The following is a 25,397-nucleotide window of genomic DNA, read 5'->3' as shown; positions in this document are numbered from 1 at the left end:
TGTGTGCAGACTTTACTTTCCTTCGCACTGGAATAGTGGGAAATGGGAGGGGAAAATCTATCTATGTAGGTATGGTAGGGTTTCTTTTATCATAGACTTTTTATTTATATGCTGCTTACAGTGGCACCATCTACCAAAGTATAGTCATTTAATTACATCGTATTATATGGATGAATGCATTATTATATTCATTTTATTTTTGGTACTGAGTAGTTGTAATTGACAAAATTCTGGGTACAAGTACAAGGTATATGCCAAGTTGCTATAATGATAGTGACGAGGTGCAAAAGCTGTTGACGTTCTACCTCATTTACTAACGATTTGCGAGCAATGATATAATTGAGTAAGTACTGAAATAATAAACAAAAGATATATCAATTAATTTGTAATTCCTAATTCATTTGATAGAAACACCTTTTTGGGTCAAAGTATTATCTTCATAAGTTTCCAAAACATCAGCCAAATGTTCGTTGTCTCTTGGCTTTTTGAACTGTCTTTTCTTTTGCGAAGCCTTCTTTCTTTTAGGCGCAATTGGTTTCCTAGGGCCATGGTCTTGCATTGACTTGATGCCTTGTTTTTCCAAATACTCCTCTATTTTTGCATCGTCCATGGCGTCAACAGCAGTTGCTCGCCATAATTTTACAAATTCATCATCAACCTGAAAATAAACATTGCACAGTTTTATAAAATGTGTTTCTGTCATGTCAATCAAGCATCAAAATAAAAATACATTTATCTGATAAAGCAATAACTCAAAACATGGATCTGTTTTATTAATTATTATCTTACATCTAAAGTAGCGGTTTTATCATTATAGAATAATATTTTCTTTTTGTCTGTTGGTCTGGTAATGTACAGTATTTCCTGTGCCAAGCTTTTGAGTGCTCTGTCACAGTGGGGTAGAGATTCTTGAACATCTTCTAGTAAAATACCTCCCAGTCCTTTTAAATCTTGTTGTTTGAGTAATCTGAAAGAGAAAAATGATTTTTTATTATTTGACTATTCGCTGGGTGCGCGATGACAGCGCAAACTAGCGGTTACAATTATGGTGGACTTTGAAATATCAAATGGCTGGCTGTCATTACGTAGAGTAAGGAAACAAACTAATAATTTCAATAAAATATCATAATTTACATATATTCTATTCGGTCATGTAAATCTATAGTGTCAATAATAACATTGATCTTTTTTATTTCTCGTCTAAAATGGCACAATCAATTAATTTCAGGACACGGACTTTATCATGACTGTCTTCACAAGAAGTAATAAAATAAACAAATTTAATCGAATAACGCATTTCATATAAGTAATTATATTGCAGACGATTATTTATGGCTGTAGTAGGTCGTTAGTAATGCAGACTTTTTGTGTATTTTCAGTTAAACATGGCCAAATTAATTATAAAAACAGGATTCCGAGCACACTATACGACATCGCGTTCCAACCATTAAACAACAATAGGAAAACAATTAGTTTTGGCTCAATATGTCCAAGATGCAAAAGAAACTAAGTGTGAAGATCATAAATTCACAATAATAAGCCACACCATTGAAGCTCGTATAATTCGTCAAACTTTAGTGACATCGACGCCATACAAAACATCTTTCTTGTGGCAATTTATAGAATTTGTGATCACTGTTTTTCCCATTGTTCTTGCAGCAGTAGATTTCGTGACGCATATTTATTTATTTTTGCTTAATAATGCACTAATACGTAAATTTCACTAGTAAATAGTGACAGATGGTCCGCCGAAAAGTTATTTGTTTGGCCACGGCGCGCGCTGCGATCGATTCGTGGTTCCCCCACCTCTAACTTTGCACCCAGCGAATATTAAATAGTGGTATATTGACTTTCATCTCAAGTAGGCAAGTTTCCACTACTTTTTTTTCGGTCACATGGTGTAAGATGAGGGCATTCACAATCGCATTTACCATACAAAGGTATGGTAAATGCGATTGTGAACGTCGGAGCGTTAGATAATAAGGCCTCAGGTTGCTTAAATATTCTTAACCAAACTTTTTAAACATAGGATAGATTTTCTTTACTAATTTTCTCATAAGAGATAATAAAATGATAATAATATTTTGTTACCTGAGCAAGGATTTCTTATCCTTTATTTTATATACCGGTTTGAAATTGTATTTATTATCCATTGTGCACTCTATTTTTGGATTGTTTTGTAGAGCCTCTGTTTGTAGCCACTGAAAAATATAAACAAATTCAAAACCTTTCACCAATCCATCCATTTCCCACTGAGAGATTGTTTCAGTAATAAGGCTTTGTATCCACCAGAGAGAGATCCACCAATAAGAAAACAGTGCTGAGAGAGAGCTTGGAAAATGAATTAAAACCCATTGGTGGATTATTATTTGTACACCACTCTGCATTCTCGTACATTTCTGATGGTGCACAAACTATATAAGCCTGGTTACCTGTTTAACTTTGTTTCCAACATCCAACTGGTTGGTTTCGTCCAGCACTTCATCTAAAGTCAGTGGATGGTCGTCTCCATCTTGATGACGTGCTCTCATGTGCCGTACAATACGAGCCAGTACTCCAAAACGGTATGAAGAACTGCCAACCATGGTCTTGTAACTGCAATAGAAAACGGCAGTGGTAACAGCAACTTTGAACTGCAGTTTTGTTAAGTGGTCCTTTGGGGTGATTCAAGTATTACGAAAGCCCTAAAGGGGAGTGGGTGGATCTTTGCTTAGCATATTTTTGATGACAAGGGGGACAGGGGTCTGTGTGGTGATTATTTCAGCAACATTTTTGGTTAAATAAATTAATCATTATCATCAGCCGGAAGACATCCACTGCTGAACAAAGGCCTCTTTCTTAGAACGCTACAATGAACGACAATTCGCCACTTGCATCCACCGGTTGCCCGCAACTCTCGCGATGTCGTCAGCACCTAGTGGGAGGCCTGCCAGCACTTCGTCTTCCGGTTCGTGGTCGCGTAGGCGGTAAAAAATAATTAATATGCTTAAATAAAAACCAAATGTGCATAAAAATACTTTATGGTTCTCAAAATTGCTTGTTTTTCTAATCTTGAAGACTAATAACAAAAGCTGAACAGTTTAAAAAATATATGCTAGGTCAATTGGTGCAATTTTTTGTCCCACTTCCCACTGTTAGTAACTTCAGTTAATGGTAAATAAATTGTACAAAGACATCCTAGAACAATCTGCGGCATTAAGGGGCTGTTTCAACATCCATTGATTAGTGTTAACTCGCGGTTAGGTGTGATGCTGTCTCTATTTGTTTTGTTTGAATAGACAGAGATGGCATCACATTTAACTGTCACTTAACACTAATCAATGGATGGTGAAACAGCCCCTTAGTGAGTAATATTTTGCCATCATGTTTTGTTGGAAAAAATTGAGGTTATCTTGCTTTCTCAACTATCTTACTAAGGGTCTGTTTCACCATCCATTGATAAGCGTTAACCGACGGTTAAATATGATGCCGTCTCCGTCTATTCGAACAAAACAAATAGAGACGGCATCACACCTAACCGCCAATTAACACTAATCAATGGATGGTGAAACAGCCCCTAAGTATACTGAAACTAACTGAGAAAGCAAGATAAATATGAATGTATCTGACAAAATATGATGGAAAAACATCACTCACTTGATCTGTAAATATTTATTAATGCTGCATATTTGCACAATCCACATCTTTAGAATGGCTTCAAAGCTGTTTAATAAATTGCCCATGAATGAGGAATTTTGATATACTTAAATATAAAAGCTTCTTATCTGTAATTCTTGAAATAAAATGTCATTATATTAAATTATTACAATGATGCTGAGCTGACATAGGATTAAAATTATAAATAAAAGAAAATTATGCTAAATGCTATTTTGTTCAATGTTTATAGTTCTGATATTGCCCACAGTGGCGTAGCTAGGTAACCTAGGGCCCTGGGGCAAATAAAAAAATGGGGCCCACTGCTATCAAAACTGGTAAGGTTTTTTGAAGTAAAATCATTATACATATATACAAATACTTTAAAAAAGCTAAGCAACTTTATCATCAGCTATAAAGCAGAATTTCGAGGGCCCCCTGAGCTTGAGGGCCACGGGGCACTGCCCCGCCTAGCCCCTTGGTAGCTACGCCACTGATTGCCCATTTTGTTATTGTTAGTTAAATTATGATCTTTTAGATTAGTTAGCTCAGTTTTTATAATTTTCAAATATTTTGCACCTCATCAGGCAAGGAGTACCTATTATTACTATTTTAATCATTATATCATCATGTAACTGTACTACCTGCGATGTGATGACAAAATAATTATATTTGTACCTATTTCATTGCATCTAGGGCTAGCACAATTGAAAAGATGGAATTAACAATAAACACATGTTAGGTACTTATTTATTATGAGATATGAAAGGTACATACTTTGTGGAATCAAGCTTCGGTGCAGAGTTGGCCGAGCTTGATGAGGATGAGGATTTTGTTTTCTTTTTGCTATCATCTTTGGGGTGTGATGAATCATCTCTTCTCTTTTTCTCGACACTAAAAAATAAAAATAAATTATGAAACACTGATAATAACAAAGTAATTGTATTATCTCAATAGAGAGTACATAAGTAATTTATTTCAAAAATAAGAATGCATGGTATTCTTCAAAGCAATTTATGGACAATCTGTCGTATGAAACACATTACAATGCTTACATTAACAAAACATACACACAGTTCTAGTATCTCCCAAGCAATTCCTGCCGAAAACTGGCCTTGAGCTCCTCATCAATATTTTGTGATGCGAGCGTGCGGGTGCGAGGGAGAGAAAGTAATTGGCTAGTTGACTGGCGCGGCGAGACTAGTCGGCCAGTACCAGTATCCAAGTATGTCGCGAACGCGTACCTGGGGGTCGCAAGTGCCTTTTTCTTGAAAGCCTCACGTTCCCGTAACAGAGCCGGATCCATATTTTTGAAGAATCTTATTTATTCTACGATCCTTTAAGAAGTAAGAATGAATTCACATATATTATTTTGTTTAAATTGTGCTAATGATCGTCTTTCTTATAATCGTTTTTGTACAGCTTTTTGACAAGTTTACAAAACAGAGTGACATTTGTTTGACTTTGACATTCTAATCTGTGTTGCTAGCTCATTAAAAAAAAACTACCAATTTTTATTTTTCTAAATGTCTAAAAAGTCTAAATAGTGTTGTATTGTACAAGACTAGAGTCACGTAGGTAGAGTTCAAATATTTTGCAGATAATAATAAAAGATACTTATATAGTCAAAGACTGTTAATTATGCGTATTTGCGCAGTATAATGGTCAAGTCGAATATGGATTGCTAATTATAAAAAGCTACTGAATAGCTTATATCCCGAATTATGTTTTTATTGTAAATAATATGCTTCAGCTCAGCCCTGGAGCCATGACGCTTGCCCCGGGTGGGTCTTCTCAGGGGGCGCTAAATTCCATATTATAAATATCTAGATTTATTTGTTACAAATTTCAGGAGGGGTGGGGGGACTTCGCTAGGAAAGGGTGCCCAAATTCGGTATTGTCTTGGTTAGAAAAATTCGCAACTGTACTTGGTGCTGTCCGCAGTAATTCCAACTGCACTTCCAGCGGGACGAACCACAAGTCTTTCCGCTCCGGAATTTTTATTTTGCATTTTCGCATCGCAAGTCTCTGCGAAGGGGTAGATTGGATACCCTTGGTCTTGTTTTGCTTGTGAATTATTTAAGTAAATAAGTTTAGCATTCCTCGTATTTTATGCAAACCGTTGCTGCGAAGCGAACTTTGTGGAATTGCAGAGGCGGTTGAATTCTTTGTGTCGAGCAACTTCTTGAGGAAAACCTTTAGATTAAATTATATACGTACCTACTCGTTGGAGGTTGTAGTGGTCTACACGATTCCACTTTAGCTTGCTAAAAATGAGTTTTAGGAAGATATAAATTATAACGATTGTTTGTTTTTGCAACTGTCTTCGGGATATTTAGGTACTGTGTGTCAGTTACAATCTTATTATTTTTCATTTTTCTGCAGGGGAAAAGAATATATTTATTAGTAGGTACACCTAAAGAGCACACAGTAAATATTTATTTGATTCTGTTTTTAGTATTTGTCGTTATAACGGCCACAGAAATACATCATCTGTGAAAACTGTTTAGCTATCACGGTTCATGAGATACACCTAGTGATAGACAGACAGACGGACAGTGGAGTCTAAGTAATAGGGTCCCGTTTTTATCACCCTTTGGGCACAGAAGTCAAAAAGGTCTCTAATCTAGGGCACTTTACACACATTTTTCAGCTCCAATTCCCAAAAACAACACCCGATCCGCGCTAAACCGTAATAAGTAGTTGTAGTGACATAACTACAATAGTTGGACGTATGATATTGCGAAGTTTTTTGTAGATATTGATATATTCTTTAATATTATAGAACATTTTTTTGTTCTATCATCAATAGTTTGCACAGCGCATGCAAATTTTTTCTTGTAATAAATATAGCCTATGGCACTTTGGAATAGTTTAGCATTCTAATAAAGAAAGAATTTTTAAAATCGGTCCAGTAGTTTTTGAGTGAATTCGTAACAAACATCCAAAAATATAAATCATGCCTCTTTATAATATTAGTATAGATTAGCGCTCTATGCTTTTATTTGTTTGAAAGTAGGTACCTCTAATATGGAAAGATAGAGATGTGTAAATTATACTTACTTATGCTTATGTATGTGTGCGTTTACCAAGCTATTTATAAAAAAATAAGAAAATCGAATATTGATATGGTTACTATGAAATGTTCTTAGCTAACTTACAAGGTATTTATTTATGACAAAGTGGTTGGATAGCTGATACTGGGCGGGAGTTCATAAAAGGTATTCATGATCTACACCCTACCTAACCAACAGGCTAGTGTATATAATTAACCGCGAGTTATTAAAAACTAATAATAATCCAAATCTGATACCCGTTCACGACTAATTTGTCCTACCCGAATGTGATAAATTCGTTTATTACACACTAAACTAAAAACCAATTTAAATCATAATGCGGTTCCTAACACAAACAAACATATAACAAGTTTCGAGCTCGTGGCCAGAACAAGTTTACGATGCAGCCATAAAAATGTGGGGTGGTAACAATTAGCTTAATGTAAAGTGGTAAAGTCTATATTCGTTTGGATTGAGTTGGTTCTTGTGTGATCAAGTGTAAAGTAAACAGGTTGAGGCGGTATGGTGAGCGCGAAATTCACATTTTGCTCGATTCGCGCTGCCGCTCAGCCGTGTTTCTTTGTTAGTGTTTTGTTTCTGTTTCGACAATATTTCGGACGTAAGTGGACGTGTGAAAAAAGGTAACATTTTGTTTTTATATATAAAAAAAGAGAAATCCGTGTTAAATTACTGCCTAATTGATAAACGCTTTGTTTTAAAAACAAACAACCACCAAGCAAAACAATAGGTGCCGGTGTTACGAATACGATTAAACGTTTTTATTTTTGAAGATTGACATATTCATACGTTGTACCTTTGCAGACAATTTTTATAACTTTTTGTAAAATAAAATAACCATTAATTATATCGTTATCATTATCAATATTATTCTTTCGTTCTGGATGCATTATTTCAGCCATTCAATTTATTACGCGCAAACACCTTACCTTATGAATATTTGTGCCACGTTAAGCGTGTGCACTCTCAGTAATTGCTACATATAAGACGAGTGTTATTCAAGTTAGTCTTTCCCTGAGCGTATTAAAATAATTTACTAAATACATTTTAGTCATTCGATCTAGCAGAAAATTGATTTGATGTCAAAATATAATAAGTATTAGGTACTAGCCATAGGTAGTACTAGCCGTTGCCCGCGACTTCATCTGCGAAGAATTCGTTCATCGCGCTCGCTCGGAAACGACTCATTTTTTCGGGATACTTTTATTTTTTGTATTATTTATTCTGGTCTTTTAAGATGTATACAAAATGTCATAGCAATCACTTCATTAGCTAATACGTGAAAGCGGATCAAACAAACAAATAAACTCATTTTCGCATTTATAGTATTAGTGAATTTACATACAAAATCGCTAATACTATTTACTCGTAGGTACTTTTCAAAGTCAAAGTCAAAGGTTTATTTGTTCAAAAAGTAGGTTACATGGTCAACAGGGTGTTATGCCAACATTTGAAAGTTCTCCACTTTTTGCCGCTTAGGTAGGTACACGGCGTACAAATTTTATAACAAGACCTAACCTACCTAATTTATGCTATTATTAAAATTTATTGTTTACATTAGTTATTACATCATTACAATTTCTTTATTCGGATTATACAATAAAAATAAGTAAATGCATTTTGTACAATAAAAAATTACGTAATTAATTTATGCATTGTTCAATTCTATGTCATTTAAATATTCCTGTAGGTATGTCATATAATAGCACTTTCCTTTCAATACTTTACATATTCTATTTCTTAATCTGTTATTTCTAAATCTTTGTTATGCAAGTGATATGTTATTGGGATGTTAATTGTTGAGTTCTCCTGGTGCTTCAACATCAGCTCCTCTTCACCGTTTGTAATGCGAGTTAAAGAAATTGTGTTAAAGTATCCGAATACGTTAAATAACCTCCGTCGCATACGACCAAAATAATCGTAATTGTGCGCTCCGTTGGCCATATCGGTATTCATCATCCCCACTTCGTCAAAGATCGATTTCCCAAAGAATCTCCTCCTTTTCAACTGACTTCAAAAAAAGGAGAAGGTTCTCAATTCGTCTTTTTTTTTGTGTTTGTTACAGACCTACGCGATAACTCCGCCAATTGTGGGCCGAATTCCAAAATTCTTTTTTTGTTCTAAATGACATACTTCCGAGGCGGTCTCATTGACACCAAGTCAGGATCTGATGATAAAGCCTGCCCACGACGAGCTGGCATACATATTACCAGTTAAAAAACAAGAACATGTTCTAAATCTAAACAAACTTACTGATTGTATGAAATCCGGCCCTATTTACGCTTTATTATTATTATTATACTTCTGCGTGGTGTGAAGTAGGAAGGAAGTAAATTTTAGTTAATTATTTCTTTTTACTTTTAAAAGTGCGTCATGACTGATTGTTCTTTTGAAGGCTGTAACTGATACATAATTATTATCAGAGGAAGACTAGAATTGGATACGGTTGTCGTTTGGCAGTTGCAAACACTTATGGTTATGTATGACACTTATGACCTACGTACGATTACAGAAATAGATCAAGATGTTATTTAAGACTAAGCACGTAGGTAGGTGCATTTTAAATATTTTTTCTTTAAATTAATATTGCTCTAGATCAGGCGTTTTCAACCTTTTGGTTTTAACGGCCCACTTTTTGTCCATCAAAGTTTCACGGCACACCAGTAAAAAATAGCCAAGTGCGAGTCGGACTGGCGCGTAGAGTAACTAAAGGGTTCCGTAGAGTATACCCACAATAATAATAAGTATAACATAATGGACAGCGGAGGCTTATTAATAGGGTCTCGTTGACACCTTTTGTACAAATCGCATATAGGTAGGTATAAGTACACTTCGCGGTGATCGCGGCACACCTGAAAATATACCCGGCACACCGGTTGAAAAACTCTGCTCTAGATGTTCATGTCTGACGACGAAATTTATAAATATGTAGGGTTATCCGCTTTCAAGATCCTTAATTTCATAGCAAAGGCTATTTAAGGCTATTTACTTTGATATAGGTAAAGCCACCAGAGTTCAGGTCACGGAAACAAGAAATGTCATGTAATGACAGCGGGATTTTGACATTTAGTCATTATTTTCATTCATGCTCCGATGTGTGTCTAATCATTCACTTTAACTCTCGTGGCACTACCTTTAATTAAGCTCTCGTCTTCATGCGGGCGACAAGAGTTTCATCGGAAAGGGTTCATATCGGCTCGCGTATTCGTCAGAATGTTTCCCTTGTCAAAACCTTTTTTTCTCTGAATCCAGTAATTGCTCAGACTTGTTATAAAACAAACCTAACCTAACCTACGGTTTTTTTAGGATGTCCATTTAAATTTCAGAAACATTACCCAACGGTTGGTGGGAAAATAAATATGACAAACAATAATTCGGACAAACAACAGTATGACTTGCGAAAAGTGAACGAACTTTATCGCGCCCCATCGGAATAATCGCCGGATATTGTGAGGCATCGGCGTCAAAACAAAAATAATAAAAAAATATTAAATGCGGGTAGTTCGAATAATTCGCGCGGTTACGGTTATACAAATACCCTACACTTCAGTCTACTCGTGCTAGTGACGTGACTATGGTCGCTGCAATTGACCGAAACATACAGGTAATTTTTAGCAATACTTATATTAAAAGTCGCGCTTATATGTCCCGGGTGTCCTACATATACATATAGTTCATTATGAGTGAAAGCACAGAATAACTAATAGTGCTACCGTCGCCGTGAAAATCGCGAAAGTTTAAAAATCTATCAGTGGCGTACCGTCCGATATTTCCCGAAGTAAAAATCTCTTCGTAGTATAGGGAATATAACTTACATCGCGTTGCGCACCCGACTGTTTTCCTGCGGTTTTCCTGAAATCTGCGCTTGATGGGTGGGATAACTGGGGTAACTCAAATCGGTGCGGGGCGGAGCGTGGCTATTCTGTACGTTAGTACTATTATATATTTTGTGCTATAGGTAGGTCCACTCCTGCTGGCTCGTGCTGAGGCACCGACCGACTTCAGACTAGTAGAAAATTATTTTCATGGTTTTTTTGTAGTCGGTTCAATTTTTTGTTATATTTTTTTTTATCAAATACTTTCTGTATAAATGTACAGCCAACGTCATAAATAAGTGATCACTTGTACTTTGTCATTTTAACGTCATGGTTGAAAAGCCATACGAAGTTGTGTACCGACTGAAAGCGACAAGGTACAAAAGTGATCACTTATTATTTATGACGTTGACTGTTTAAATAAATATCACGGGTCAATTGACACCATTGACTTAGCCTCAAAGCAAGCAAAGCTTGTGTTATGGGTAGGTATGAGTTAGGTACTCGCCATGGATATAATCGTGCTTACTCATGCTTAAATAAATTTTTCAATTTTCACTTCTGTCTCATGCTCTTGAACAATTACTTTAGTCTCTGCATATCGGGACTAAAGCTCCTCATTCATCTCTAGGGATTAAAGTACTTTTTTAAAATTTTAGTTGGAAGCCCCTGAACAGCCAATCACGGTGTTTGTGAATGGAGGATTTTTAGGGCGTGGAAATACTTAACCTCAAAATGACAACTGTGCAATAATATAAAAAAAACATGATTTCATTTCGAGCAACACAATTAATGATTACGAATATGAATCTATTCAATTATATTAAGGATTAATTCATTTTATTTTGCATAATCCAATCAGTTTTAGAATAGTTATCAATTTTGAAACTGTCGGCTAAATGCCTAAATATGAGTAGGTATGCAAGCATTTAAGGCGTCACTTCAAAATCAATAAAAGGAAAGAAAAACCGCGTAACAAATTTTTGCTATTTGAATTTTGAACAGATGCCCATTAGTCGAGCGTACGTTTTTAAAAAGTAACATTTGTAATTCTGAACAGAACTTTGTATTTTTCCTCGCATTCAAAGTGAAAAGTAGAGTGTTTATCGACACCTATAACGACACGAGATGTTTAGCCATCCGAGCAGAGCGAGGGTGGCTATAGTTCGCTTGTTTTAGTCCCTTGTTGAACAATCTATTATCAAACACCCAAGACTCGAGAACAAACAATCGTATTTTTCATACACATTATGAGCCCCAACTGGGTTCTCTAATTACGGCTTTGGGGCCGTCGTAGTAGAGGCACAGTATAAATGCGAGGGAAATTCACAGAAACCAGTAAATAGTACCGCGGTGACACCTCACCTGCTGCTGCGTGTATTCAGATACTAAGTAACTTGTATTTTAAGTATTCGTAACAAAACTTAAAGTCTTAAAAATTACTTGGCACTATAGTCTGATGTGGTGATGTTAGTTCTAAATCTCCATTGTTATTACAACCTTCTTATTCTCAGGTCAAGTCATTTGAAAGTGGCTATTGTGTAGATACTGGTTGACATGTTGGTACAATGTGGGCATAATGAAGTAAGATATGACATATCATACATCTGTCACCATTTAATATGACAATGGCAATTGCATCAACTTGAGACGGCCAAGAACGTAGGTAGGTAGGTTATAGTTATTTAATTAATGTCTTATGTTTCAACTGTTTAATGCCACTGATAATTTCTAGGGTGTTCAAATAATTGGAGAATTCCACGGACGGTATGATCCACTTGGCAAGGACATAACAGTTATTTGTAGTCAAAATTTCGTGGTAATAAAGACTTTGTCCAGAAATCACCATGAATCCGAAGAAATCACAGAGATATCTGACGTTTCACGGGTTATTATGAAGGTTAGGTTCCACGTACACGTGGAACTTAAAATTAAATTTTCTATTTTTGTCACAATTTCAAAACTTATGTATGTTTCTTTTGTTACAGGTTACAATGTGGCTAGATAGGTTTTACATATTATGCGCTATCTACATAGCGTTTGTGATAAAATGGTAAGTGTAGTTTAGTATTAGTAGTAGTTTGGTAAAAATATTTGCAACGGTCTCTTCTCATATACTTCACCCAGATGCCCAACACAGACACCAGGGGGGATTTTTGGAGTTATCGATCTGTTGAGTACGAACAAATGCAAATTTGAGAGTTGTTTGTAATTTGTAATGAATTCGGATGTACTTATAATTTTCACTTGACGAGATATGCTAGTTGCATCATTCTAATTTTGGCATTCTGAGGAAGTATGCGGAGACCTGCAAATGACGCGTTGCGTTGACATTCCATATACCTGCCAAAGAAATTATCCCTGAAATTGATTTAAAGAGGTTCTACCCTGGTACAGTACACGATTCGGTTTGCTCGACGAACGAACGTGAACTTAGTAGGTACCTAGTTAGTCGATTTTCACAATTATTCAAAAAAATTATCAGAATAGTGGCTTTGGGGCAATACGTAAATTAGAACTATGTATTTTCAAATGGTATTTTCGTCCATGCGATTTCAGAAACTGGTCTCCTATAACTATTAACAATGAAAGCTTGTAGAGAGTTCTAGGGATAATAATTAGGTACTCAAACGATTCCGCCACTTTTTAGCTTGACTTTACTTGATTGGCTTGATTGTTATTGATTGTAATTAGCCTATTCCAAACTCGTCAGCGATGCCGATAATACCTAATTGCTCGAAAGATCATCGCTTAACGTCATGGAGGATGTCTCTCTAGATGATAATGACAGACGTTGGTTTGTCAGTAACAATCATCATCGAAGGTCACGGTGTCCTTTCAGAATTAGAGGGCTTGATTTTGAGGAAATAATACAGAGAATTAAATTTTTTCGGAGGTGAGTGCAACCACCGAAAAAATCAATTCTCTGTAAGAAGTTTCCAATTCGTAATGAGCCCACGTGGGAACTATAGGCCAAATAACAATAGTTGATCTCACGTTACTTGACTTCAACCAACTACTTAATTCTTTCGTATTTCGGCTATAATACGCAGGGGTGATGAGAGCCTGGCGAAAAAAATTCGTTTACAGGGAAAACAAGGAACGAGAGTGTTACTACCCTAACAAAAATGTGTTGTGAATCAGATTGGTTGATCAAATAAAATTAGAGATTCGACAGGATTCTACTAGATTTAATTCAGCAAGTTAAAATATAGAGGTAGTCTCTAGGCTACCCATTTCACTGTACTTAATGAAAAGATTTAAATAAGTTACAAGTAATGATTTAAAGCTGTTAAGCCTACATAACTAGGGTTTGATTTACATATTGTTAATAAACTGAAAAACAGCGTTGCGGCTTACTGCAACATTATGCTGACTGGGGCATAAATTATACAATTGTAAGAGATATAATTAATAACACTATTCGAATTACTTTTTATTTATTATTTCCTCATAATCTATTTTGCTGTATCTCTCCCTCATAATATACTTACTTAAAAATGTCGCCCGAAAATTATGATTTGAAGCTAAACCGGGCAAAGCAAAACTATGAGAGTTCGCGAGAAGAATAATACCTACTACTTTGCTTACATAAATAATTTATAAGACGTTTCTATGTGAATGTCGTAAAGGAAATCCAATGGCATTTTTACACACATTGGCATGATTTCAGCCTTGCGGCCGAGGGGGTCGATTATAAATGGGCGTGCGACAACGGCAAGTGTCTGAAGACACGCAACGACCCCAAAAGCAAGGACCCCGCCCTTTCTCTGGAGGCCTGCAAAATGTTCTGCAACGAATACGGTAATTGCTTTGCCCTTTACTATGTTATGATAAGGATAGAGAGATAGAAAGGTCAGCGTTGAGACGCCACGCGGAATAAAATTTAGCGGTTCAGAGAATCGAGTTGGTCGAGAACAAACAGACAAATGCGTTGCCGAGGATTTTGTTTTGGTAATATGTAGTGAGTGATATTATACTGGGTGATTCGGAAGACGTGAGTAGAGAATCAACCCTACACCTTACACCTTCAGTAATTGATGACAGATCGTTCGGAATCATATCATATTTAAAACCATCACATGCACCTCTAATTGCATAGTGACCGTTTAATGCTTTTTGTTATGAACATTAAAAAAATGTTAATCTCACTAATACTGGTACAGTCACCAGCACCAAAATCTGACACATCGAAGCGTGCATAAGTCTGATACGACTCTATTTCTAAAGCCTGTAGGACGTGTCAGACATTTTTGGACGCCCGCTGTGGCAGATATTAATGCATTTGCAGATATAATCCGGTAGGGTTGGTCTCACGTGACCAGACATATAAAATTAAATACCTACGTGCAAAATTTAAAAATTTAACGTGTGCGTATTCAGCTATGTATACAGTATGTTTGATGGTAAACGTTGGTCGAATGAACAGGTTAAATACTTAAAATATGACTAATTTAATTACGCCCTACTTCAGCTTTATAAAATACTTGTTGAAAAAACCGAGCCTAGATTCTTCGTGCCATCGAGAATATTCTCCATCATGATATCGCATGAATGGTTAGGTCTACGGTATGCGATCGAGCGTGAATGTTTAAAATATCTCGATACTTATCTTTCAGGATGTTTAACGGCATACCAACTACTAACACGATACTTTTACATCGGTGTCCGCACGATATATTATATCTAAAGCTAACTTTTAACCTGTTATGAAAAACTCTGTATCTGTCTGTTATTTGATCGAAAGGTAATACATATAGTTAAAAAGTTTATACCTAACAGGTAAATGAAAAATGATAAATCTTGTTGACTGCTTGATTACAATCCCAAACACGGCTAGGTTATGTTATTCTGCCTAGCTTCCGGCTCCATCATAGATCAGCCCGACTCGACGGTAGCATTATTATGTATGGTATTGTCATCAGAACTACGCATAATTGCATAATCTTCCAATCCTACTTTCATTGCGGCCCAATAATAAATTAATACGACTCCATGCGTAACCTTTTTTTAAGTCACATTTAGGGCTAGTCAGACTGAAGCGGAATTTCATGGTGGTGAAATTTATAAATTTCACTTATTGAATAACATTTTGTTACCTAGGTACTTACTAGAAATTACTTGCTCTCAAATTGACGAGCGTATGCTTCTTTGGTTCATATTAATTTCCACTTTCTTGAGGAAAATTTGTTTTTCCAGGGCTCCTTTGGCCAAGGCCTACAGGTGAGACGGACCTTGGCAACTTCCTTTCCAAGATCAATATGGACAGCATTGATATTCAGATAGAGACGCCAGGGAAAACGGACGATTTGATGCGAGCGGCTGCTGCGGTATGGATGGAACAGCTACCATTAATTCCACTAATCCCATTATCCCACTAATATTATAAAACCGAAAGTGTGTAAGTCTGTTTGTTTGTTACTTAACATCACGTCTAAACGCTGAACCGATTTAGATGAAATTCGGTACACAGATACTTTGAGTCCCTAGCGAGCGATAAACGAATACGGTATTTGACAACTCCTGATTTTGCCATATCTTTTTATGAAAAAATAGATATACAGATAGTGTTTAGCGAAGAGAAAATTTAAATCGGTTGATAATTGGATTTATAGTGATTTTTTAAAAAATGATACCTGTCTCTTTCTCAAACGCTTTTCTCTATGCAGCAAGTATGGCGGTACTGGCGTGTGATGTCTCATGCCAGTATGTCTTTCTCTGTCTAATCTTGAATTTCAAACCTTTATAACTTTGTTATTTGTAAAGGTAGCTTAAAAATTATTTTTCTATTCGATAACAGGCATTGTGTAGTTTTAATTTATAAAACATATACAAAATAGTCAAATACCGTAGGATTCGTGGGTAGGTAAGGTGGGTGGGTAAGTATTTTATTTAGTTTTCTTAAAGTGCGAAAGAAAATTCCAATCTTATTTTAACTAACTTTAACAAACATAAAGCATTCGTCTTTGTCGCACTCGCCTACTAGTTAGAGAGGGATATAATTAGGGTCATTCATAATTTTCGTATGGACAAATTTTCGCCATGTTTAGGGTTCCGTACCTCGAAAGGAAAAAACGGAACCCTTATAGGATCACTTTGTTGTCCGTCCGTCCGTCTGTCAAGACCATTTTTCTCAGGAACACGTGGAGGTATCAAGCTGAAATTGATATTGAATACTCATATCTGCGGTCCATTGAAGCCTTGAAAAAAATCAGACTTTAAGGTCAACGCAATCAAAAGTTAGTCATTAAACAACGTGGTTCCATACAAATTGCCGTGCCCTGAAAACCTATAAGGGTACTTCCAGTTGTCCTAGAAACTTGAAATTTGGTGTGAAGGTAGCTATTATAACACAACCAACTAGAAAAGTCTGACAAACTTGATTTTTATGTGTCTGTAAATATCAATGACCAATTTAATCTGACCCCACACTGCGTACGATTTGCTTAGGAGCAGGGCTCTGCTTACACTGGATGTATTAAATCACTCTCAAAAAGCGGGAAATATCTTCAACACACGATTCCCGTTTACATACCTGTAAATGTGTACGGAACCCTCGGTGCGCGAGTCCGACTCGCACTTGCCCGGTTTTTTTACCTATTATCTCTCCATCACATCACCCGTCAGGTTTATCGCACACCCTGTTTAATGTGTCGAAGTTTCCTTAAAAACCTAAATGACTAGAAAACCATCAGTTATGTAGGTATATAAAACTCAATGAAAATATTAAATACACACTGGTGGCATTGAAGCCTTCTTTTTTTGAAGTCGATTATAAATAGTCGACACATGCAAAATAATTAAATATTTAAGGTTTTTTTGTATTTTATTTAAAAGTTTGTCAAAAAGGTTTATGCTCTGTTTCTCTCTTGTTGTTTGTTAAACATACAAACATAGTCACAACCACTCAATACACACGCATTCGCATTTTTTATGTTATTTTATGAATAACAAAGTCGTTATCTGGTAAAGTAAAGTGGCTCTACTTGACATTTTCTAATAATCTTTATTTATTAGTTAATGCGACATTTACGTGAGTATCACGTAAGAACATTTTATAGAGCCCATAAATATATGTGTCGTCTATCCTCTATACTTGCTGTAAGTGCACCCTTGACTTGCCCATAACGAGCGAGACAATAGCTATCGTGAATTAGTTAGAGTTGACTATGCTATCTTCGTTACCTATAACCACTTTATATAGAACCAAGAGTCAAAATTTCAACTTACTTTACTATAATCTGTAAAAATAACAAGGCTATCGAGAAATAGTAGCAGTTGGAGTAGTCTATTCTTTTTTATTACCTATACCTTACAAGGAATTATTTTCAGAGATTCAAGAAAACTGTAGCCCTGTCGATTCCTGAAGGAGCGGTACCCAAAACCACTGGCAAAGTTCTGCTTGTACATCTCATCAACCAGGATCCAGACAATAAAGGTGGGTATAATTATTAGGACTCAATCCTAGCCGCTAGGACATGCTTCTCAAGAACCCATAGATAAAAAATGCAAAATATTGTGAGTGCGCGCGCGCTTGCTTGCGTGTGTGTGTGTCTAGGTGTTTATTTGTTTGTTACTTTTTCACTTTAAAACGATTGGACAGATTTAGCTGGTTCTCTGGAATAACTCATAGGCTACTTTATCCCCTTATTTCCACAGGACCTGTATACTCGTACAATCCCGAATTCTCAATTGCCAGGTGAGACCTAATTCGAGACGTTGAATTTGGCGCTGGTTTTTTATACTATGTTAATAAGAGCATGATGTAAATTTTGGGAATGTCTGAAATTTCAATTTAAATCAGATCTAATGATTAATGCGAGCAAAGCCGCGGGTAAAGGCTAGTTATAGTATCTAACTATAAATTATAGGTACCAGCCTATGAAAGGAATCACTTCATTGCTAATTTCAACAAATGTGCCAAATAAAAGAAGCAGAAAAGTGTCACGACTCCTAATGCTTATCTTTATCCTTTTGTAAATCGCCACTTGGGGTTAATGCACTCTTTACACTTTTATATACCTATCTACTAACGTTAGTTCAGATGGACTATATCACTAAACGATCTCAAATAATACATGTCCGACCGGTTCTCAGGCGACAAAGGATGTTGAACTCAAGTCAATAACATCGTCCCAAAACGTTCAGGTTTAATTTGGTATTCGCATACTTATCAGGTTGCTTGTATACATCTTGTATAGTATAAAGGAACTTGAAATGTAAACTATATTTAGTGGAAATTACAGAATTGATTTGATCTTATGTTGCATTTAAAGTTTAAGGTAGAGTTGCAACATAAATCGAATGAAGATACACGCTTGAATCATTCCCAACACATTTGCATTTTCGGCACATAATATCCTGGGGTGTATATAATCAGAGCTGGATTTAGCAACGGACCGAGACCGCGGATTGGCAAGCGCAGCGCAGCTTAGGACGTCCACCAACGAGATGGACGGATGACCTGGTTAAAGCCGCGGGTTAGGGTGGATGCAGGCTGCTTCCAACCGAAAGCAACAGGAGGTCCACGGGGGAGGCCTCTGTCCAAAAGTGGACGTCCTAGGGCTGATATGATGTTGATGACTGATAAACAGACGAAAAAAAAACTCATTTTTATTTTGAGTGTCTGTTTATGTCACTTATCAATCTAAAATAACCGTGTACATTTTTGTTCAGGCGCAGGGTTCTGCTAACACTGGATATTCATTGATATCTGCAAATTGTACTGAACCTTCATTGCGCTATAGTCCAACTCGCACTTCAGTTTTTTGATTTACAAACTAAAATGCTGCAACATTATGGTTTTAGTTTTCTCCCTGGATATGAATGAGAACTACACTATAAAGATTAGTGGAGCTAACGACAAAGTGAACGCTACCATTACTGGAGGATCTTTCTTCGGGGTCCGCCACGGCCTGGAAACATTGTCGCAACTCATTCTCTACGACGATATCAGAGACCATCTGCTGGTAAGATAATATATATTGGGTCAATGGTTGATAGTCCTCTTATCTATTTGATATCATTATCGATTCAAGGACCTGTCACATTGGATGTGTTTTGGATCCTGTAGTTCGATCACATGGAATGCAACATATGGTATTTTATTTACGAGGAAGCGAAGCTTTGGTGCTGGTGACGTCATTATGACGTAAATTCACCTATAATATTACATTTAGGGACTGTTTCACCATCCATTGATTAGTGTTAACTGACGGTTATGACGGCATCACATTTAACCGTCAGTTAACACTAATCAATGGATGGTAAAATAGCCCCTTAATGTCTTAAACTTTCGTGATTTTCACTCATAGTCAAAATACCACGCACAGGACTTAACGCTAACACACACGAGTAATATTTACCACGACGTTTCGGCAACATTACAGTGGCCGTGGTCACGAGTAGACTGAAGCGTGGGGTGTCAAGTCTGCCTAGCATGGGGTGACAAATAAAAATGACCAAGTGCGTGTAGTTCGTGATACGAGTGCCGGTACTATTTGTGATCAAGTGCGGGTAGTTCGAAGGACTCGCGCTGCTAGGCAGACTTGACACCCACACTTCAGTCTTCTCGTGACCACGGCCACTGTAATGTTGCCGAAACGTCGAGGTAAATATTACTCGTGTGTGATAGCGTGATAACTCTTGTGCGTGGTATTTTGACTATAATATTACATTTATATAAAAAACTTAGCAGACCCGGCAGACGTTGTCTTGCATGGAAAAGCAGCAGCAACAGTAAAGCAGCGTTTCCACCAAAGATGTTCGAGGATGTGTTGCGGGCGAGGAATGTATTTTTCATGAACCAATAGAGAAACGCTTCATTTACCCATCCTCGCTGTGCAGGATCGCTGGTGGAAACAGCTGAGCGGAGCGAGGCGAGGTAAATGAAGCGTTTCTATTGGTTAATGAAAAACACATTCCTCGCAACACATCCTCGCACATCTCTGTTGAAAATGGAGCCTTAATATAGACATCTTACTTCTCCATCCATTCCATTGTAAAGGTTGCCTGGAAGAGATCGATCTGAAGCGATAAGGCCGCCTATTGCTTACCTCAGAAAGTATCTGTATATACTTATACCTGTTTTTCTGTACTGCTTGCTATGTGTTGGTGTGCAATAAAGAGTTATTGTATTGTATTGTATACCGACAGCAGCGCCACCTACCGGGTCCAGTTGTGCTTTCAAACCATCCAGGAACCTAATAAAATAATGCACACAAAATGTCATCCAAATCGGTCCTTTTCTTTATTTCTCCATAAGTCGATATAAATATTACCATGAAAAAGAAATTGACGTACCTACGTAAACTTATGTATATCCTAAGTTTTGGTTCGTTGCTTTCTAGCTACTTACAAGTATGTATGACCTACACCATAAACTTGCTTCAAACTTTATCCACAATTATCTACTGTACAAGTTTCACTACGTTTTTTTAAGATTTTTTAAGAACGAAAAGTGACGTATGGTACTTGCGATGGATGGCATACGCCACTATTAGCGAACGCAAGCGAGACTTTACTTGGATTCCCCGGTGGTCTAGTTGGTAGGATGCCTCTTGCGTGAAAAGCCATATTTTAAAAAATCTTAGATTTCGTTGATCAACTTATTGCATATTGAAACAAATAAGTATAAACTAGTTTTTTATTTGAGGCCGACTTTATATAAAACCTCTTTTCAGATTGTAAGAGATGTCAGTATCGAGGATAAACCCGTCTATCCGTACCGTGGAATTCTATTGGACACGGCTAGGAACTATTACACTATTGATTCCATCAAGAAGACTATAGGTGAGTTAAGTAGTAGTAATCCGGTAAGTAGCTTTATTTACGGCCCGGAAACGACGATGCGTGACCTGTGGCGCGGCGAGAGTGTTTTCTTTTCATTGCTTTGTATTGCCAAGTAATCATGATACGGCGAGTGTCTTAGCTGCGCGATGAACAAAGAACGGCGCCGTTGGTCGCTCCTAATTAAATTACGGGTCGCAGGACACCGGCCCACAAGTGTCGCAAAGTTGACCCGATGCCGTAAAGCGTATCGTATAATTAATATACAAGGTATTTCCAAATATTCAGCAGGCGGGTTAGTTTTACTGAACATTAACTTAATCAATTCTCCTGTTTTGTCGCAGGAAGACAAAAAAATAATGGGTTTAGAAAAATATCCACTGTCTTAGACCCAGCCCAGGGCCCAGGGGGTAACACGACCCTCAGCCATGACCCCTCTGTCTCCGCCCCTCTGCCGCCTCCCTAGATCGGCCCATGGAACATATTGACACCAATAGATAGGTACCATGGATGGCATCATGTGGCTGCCACTTACCAGTAATATTATTTTTCTATTTATAGACGCGATGGCTGCTGTTAAGCTGAATACTTTCCATTGGCATATCACTGACAGCCAGAGCTTCCCCTTCGTATCAGAGAGGAGACCAAATCTTTCCAAATACGGAGCCTACACACCTGCCAAGGTAGGTTTACTTCAGTATTCAGTATTTATTTAAATGCAACATTTCTTACAATCATTTTATGAAAAATGGTGACCTGTAGAGTGTAATCTGATACGTAGCAATTTGTTTAATTAAATATGTAGATATCCTTGAAACGTTCAGCATTGTTAAAACAGTCAAAATAATACATACTAGCGACCCGCCCCGGCTTCGCACGGGCAAAAAAAAACGGCCAAGTGCGAGTCGGACTCCCGCACGAAGGGTTCCATACCTATACCACACGGCGGCCATGACGTACAAAATACGCGTTCTTGAGTCTACATAAGCACGACGACTACCAATGACATTTAAAGGTACTTATATGTAGGTATGGCTTAGATATAATCGCTTAAATAAATGTAATCGTTAATCTTACCTATTTATTTAAACTTACTTAAAATGTGTCTGTCTGTGTATTTAAGCATTATTATTTTCAATTACAATAGATATACGACTAAACTTAAACGAATTATTCGGTAGGTAGTTATTTCATGTATTAATCGCGATAGTTTCAGAAATCATTATTTATTTATAAATGGAAGTAGGTAGGGTACCGTTACCATTACGCAAAATTGTTGCTTTATTTTCGTAATATGTTTTGAATGGAATGTCGGATTTGACGAATAAAAAAGTAATTATTGAAACCGTCTTGATATAAAATTATTTATTTGGATAAAGATTAATACAAAGGTATGGATACATGGTCTGATTTTAGTCGGCATTTCTGTCAACTTTTAAAATGTAAAAAAGTACTTAGGTATAGTGACATAACTACAATAGTTGGGCATATGGTATCGCGAAGTTTTGTAGATATGAATATATTCTTTAATAGCGTAGAACATTTTTTTTGTCCTATCATCAATAGTTTCCACAGCGCATGCGATGAAAGATGTTTCATGGCAACTTTTTTTTACACTTTGAGTTACATTACTGAAGTTTTAGTACGGACCCAAATTTTTCCTGGTAATAAATATAGCCTATGGCATTTAAATAATTTACATTCTAATAGCGAAAGAATTTTTAAATCAGTAGTTTTGAGTTAATTCGTAACAAACATCCAAAAACCAAAATCCAAATTTTCCTCTTTATAATTTTAGTATAGTATATAATATAGATGTACAGTCGAGTTCATACACTTGTGAGCAAATTTTGAAAAAAAAATCTGAACACGTCTATTGTTAACGGTGTAGAAGCGTGTTTAGATATTTTTGATCAAATTTTTGCTCACAAGTTTATGAATTCGACTGTACCTATAAGCATCTTTCTATCCATTAAGTTTACGATAACTTGCACAGAGTACTTTTTATAATAATAATAATAATAATAATAAATCTTGCATAGGTAAAAATAGGTCGGTTCACAAAAATGAACGATAAATGAAAAGTAAAATACAAATGCGAAAAGGAGTCACTCAGCACTTGCCGTCACTAAACGCTGATATTACGTGGATCAGGTTTGGATCCGATACAGAATACGCGACAACCACATAGTCATCAACCATATATTATTTATTACTGTGCTGTGTGTGCTTTATATACTGGTAACTTGGTAAACTGGACGATGCGAATGTTTCCATCTGTTTCCCGACACTCGTGTGAAACCAAGATACATACATAAGACAGAACATAACCCCTTGTCAAATAAATCGGCAACGTGCCATCTCGTTATCAAAGAGCGTAAGTTGCAGGTGGTAGGACCTTGTGCAAGGTCCGCCCGGATTGCTACCACCATCTTGCTCGCTAATCCTGCCGTGAAGCAGCAGTGCTTGCACTCTTGTGTTTCAGCGTGGAGAGTAAGACAACCGGTGAAATTACTGGCACTTGAGGTATCCATCTTAGGCCTCTAGGTTGGCAACGCATCTGCAACACCCCTGGTGTTGCAGATGTTTATAGGCGGTGGTGATCTCTTACCAACAGGAGTTCCACTTGCTCGTTTGCCATCCAGTTGAATAAAAAAAAAGGGTTCGGGATGAAATGAAACTATCGACAGAGAGTATCTTCTATATTTTGATCGTTTTTATTATAGATTTACACAAAGGCGGCAATTAGAGACGTGGTCCAATTCGGGCTGGAGCGCGGCGTGCGAGTGCTTCCAGAGTTCGATGCGCCCGCGCACGTGGGCGAAGGATGGCAGGACACCGGCCTCACTGTTTGCTTCAAAGTAAGAGTTATCTATTGCTGTGTAAGTTTTCGGTTCAAAAAAATACGTTCGATCGCAGTTCGCGTTAAAATCCAATTTGTATGCAATTACGAACAGTAGCCTTAAAATAGCGGAACGTTTATCGATGTTCGTGTTTTACATAAAACTTGAGGATTTCATGCGAAACGCGATCGAGACGTATTTTGTAACTGTGCCCTTAGTGTAAGTTTTCGTTAGAAATACGTCTCGATCGCGTTTCGCGTTAAATCTCATTTGTTTAGGAACACGAACATCGCAACGTTCCGCTAGAGGTGCTGTTCGTGTTTCCATACAATTGAGATTTTAACGCGAACGCGATCGAGTCGTATTTTTATACCGAAACCTTACACTAAGGGTACTGAAAACTTACACTAGGGGTACTGAGGCAAGTAGCCGCTAGCGTCTGGATTTCTACTTTTTTCCCCGAGTTTTGTAGTTTTGAAATTATTTTAGCGTAGGTACTTAATAGTAGTTTAAACGTGACTGTTACATAACGAGTAGCATTAAAATACGAGTGTGGGTTTATCATATCATATGAGTTTTACTAAAAAAAACTTTGTTGGATATCATGGTAACGTACGAGATTTCATTTCGAATAAAATGTCATCTTGACTGATATTAAATTAAGTAGAATCGACATCTAAAATTTTAATCCTTATTAATCTTATTCTTTTTAGGTACCTATTCTTACAATATTATGAATGTGAAATTATGTGTTTTTCCTTCTCATGCTCTAAAAGTAGGTCAATATAGCCTTACGAGGCGGGAGTAAAGTGAGTACTTTAGTCCCTAGGGAGTAAAAGTTATTAATTTTTAAATTTAACTTCGAGTGACTTAGATAAACTCAAACAGCCAGTACCTACTTGCTTAGTTTGTGGCCTATAATAATATTGTGTGTGGACCATTTTCATGACGAAAATGTTACGTTCATAGTCTACGTGGTCTTAGTTCTATGCTTTTTCCGCATAGAAGGTGGCGCCATTCTATTTATTCCAGTTTGTGTATGGACCATTTCGCCAATGCGATTTTGTTATATCTGTATTATTGGAAAAAAATACTTACCGTGAAAACTTTCAAATTGTTGTAGAGCGTAAATCATAAACGATTAATGACTATTTTTTTCTCGCAATCGAAGTGAAAAATAGAGTTTTCACCTCGAGACTAGAAGTCAATATAAACCCTCGGATAAATAGTCCACCCTCGCTTAA

The 25,397-nt window shown here is 36.8% G+C and overlaps 2 protein-coding genes across 2 annotated transcripts in view; one reads left to right on the top strand and one right to left on the bottom strand.

Moving 5' to 3' along the window:
- Positions 1–368: 368 nt before the first annotated feature.
- TfIIEbeta (transcription factor IIEbeta) lies at positions 369–4,969 on the bottom strand. Its single transcript, XM_074093459.1, has 6 exons — positions 4,878–4,969; positions 4,411–4,527; positions 2,433–2,595; positions 2,092–2,201; positions 790–967; positions 369–658 (listed from the first exon to the last, which is right to left on the bottom strand). Exons 1-6 carry the CDS (start codon positions 4,937–4,939, stop codon positions 398–400), a joined length of 891 nt encoding a protein of 296 aa, XP_073949560.1. The 5' UTR covers positions 4,940–4,969; the 3' UTR covers positions 369–397.
- Hexo1 (beta-hexosaminidase 1) overlaps positions 4,844–25,397 on the top strand; it is a gene marked incomplete in the record, with an annotated part of 29,525 nt that continues 8,971 nt past the window's right edge. Inside the window, 9 exon segments of the mRNA XM_074093458.1 lie at positions 4,844–4,979; positions 12,511–12,575; positions 14,196–14,326; positions 15,722–15,852; positions 17,855–17,960; positions 19,331–19,491; positions 21,205–21,313; positions 21,872–21,993; positions 24,037–24,171. Of these exon segments, the coding sequence (XP_073949559.1) occupies positions 12,517–12,575; positions 14,196–14,326; positions 15,722–15,852; positions 17,855–17,960; positions 19,331–19,491; positions 21,205–21,313; positions 21,872–21,993; positions 24,037–24,171 (954 nt within the window).

The sequence above is a fragment of the Choristoneura fumiferana genome, chromosome 10 (genome assembly GCF_025370935.1).
Source record: "Choristoneura fumiferana chromosome 10, NRCan_CFum_1, whole genome shotgun sequence".
Taxonomy (NCBI): domain Eukaryota; kingdom Metazoa; phylum Arthropoda; class Insecta; order Lepidoptera; family Tortricidae; genus Choristoneura; species Choristoneura fumiferana.
Note: the sequence above shows the minus strand (reverse complement) of the source record. Positions and strands in the feature narration are given on the sequence as shown.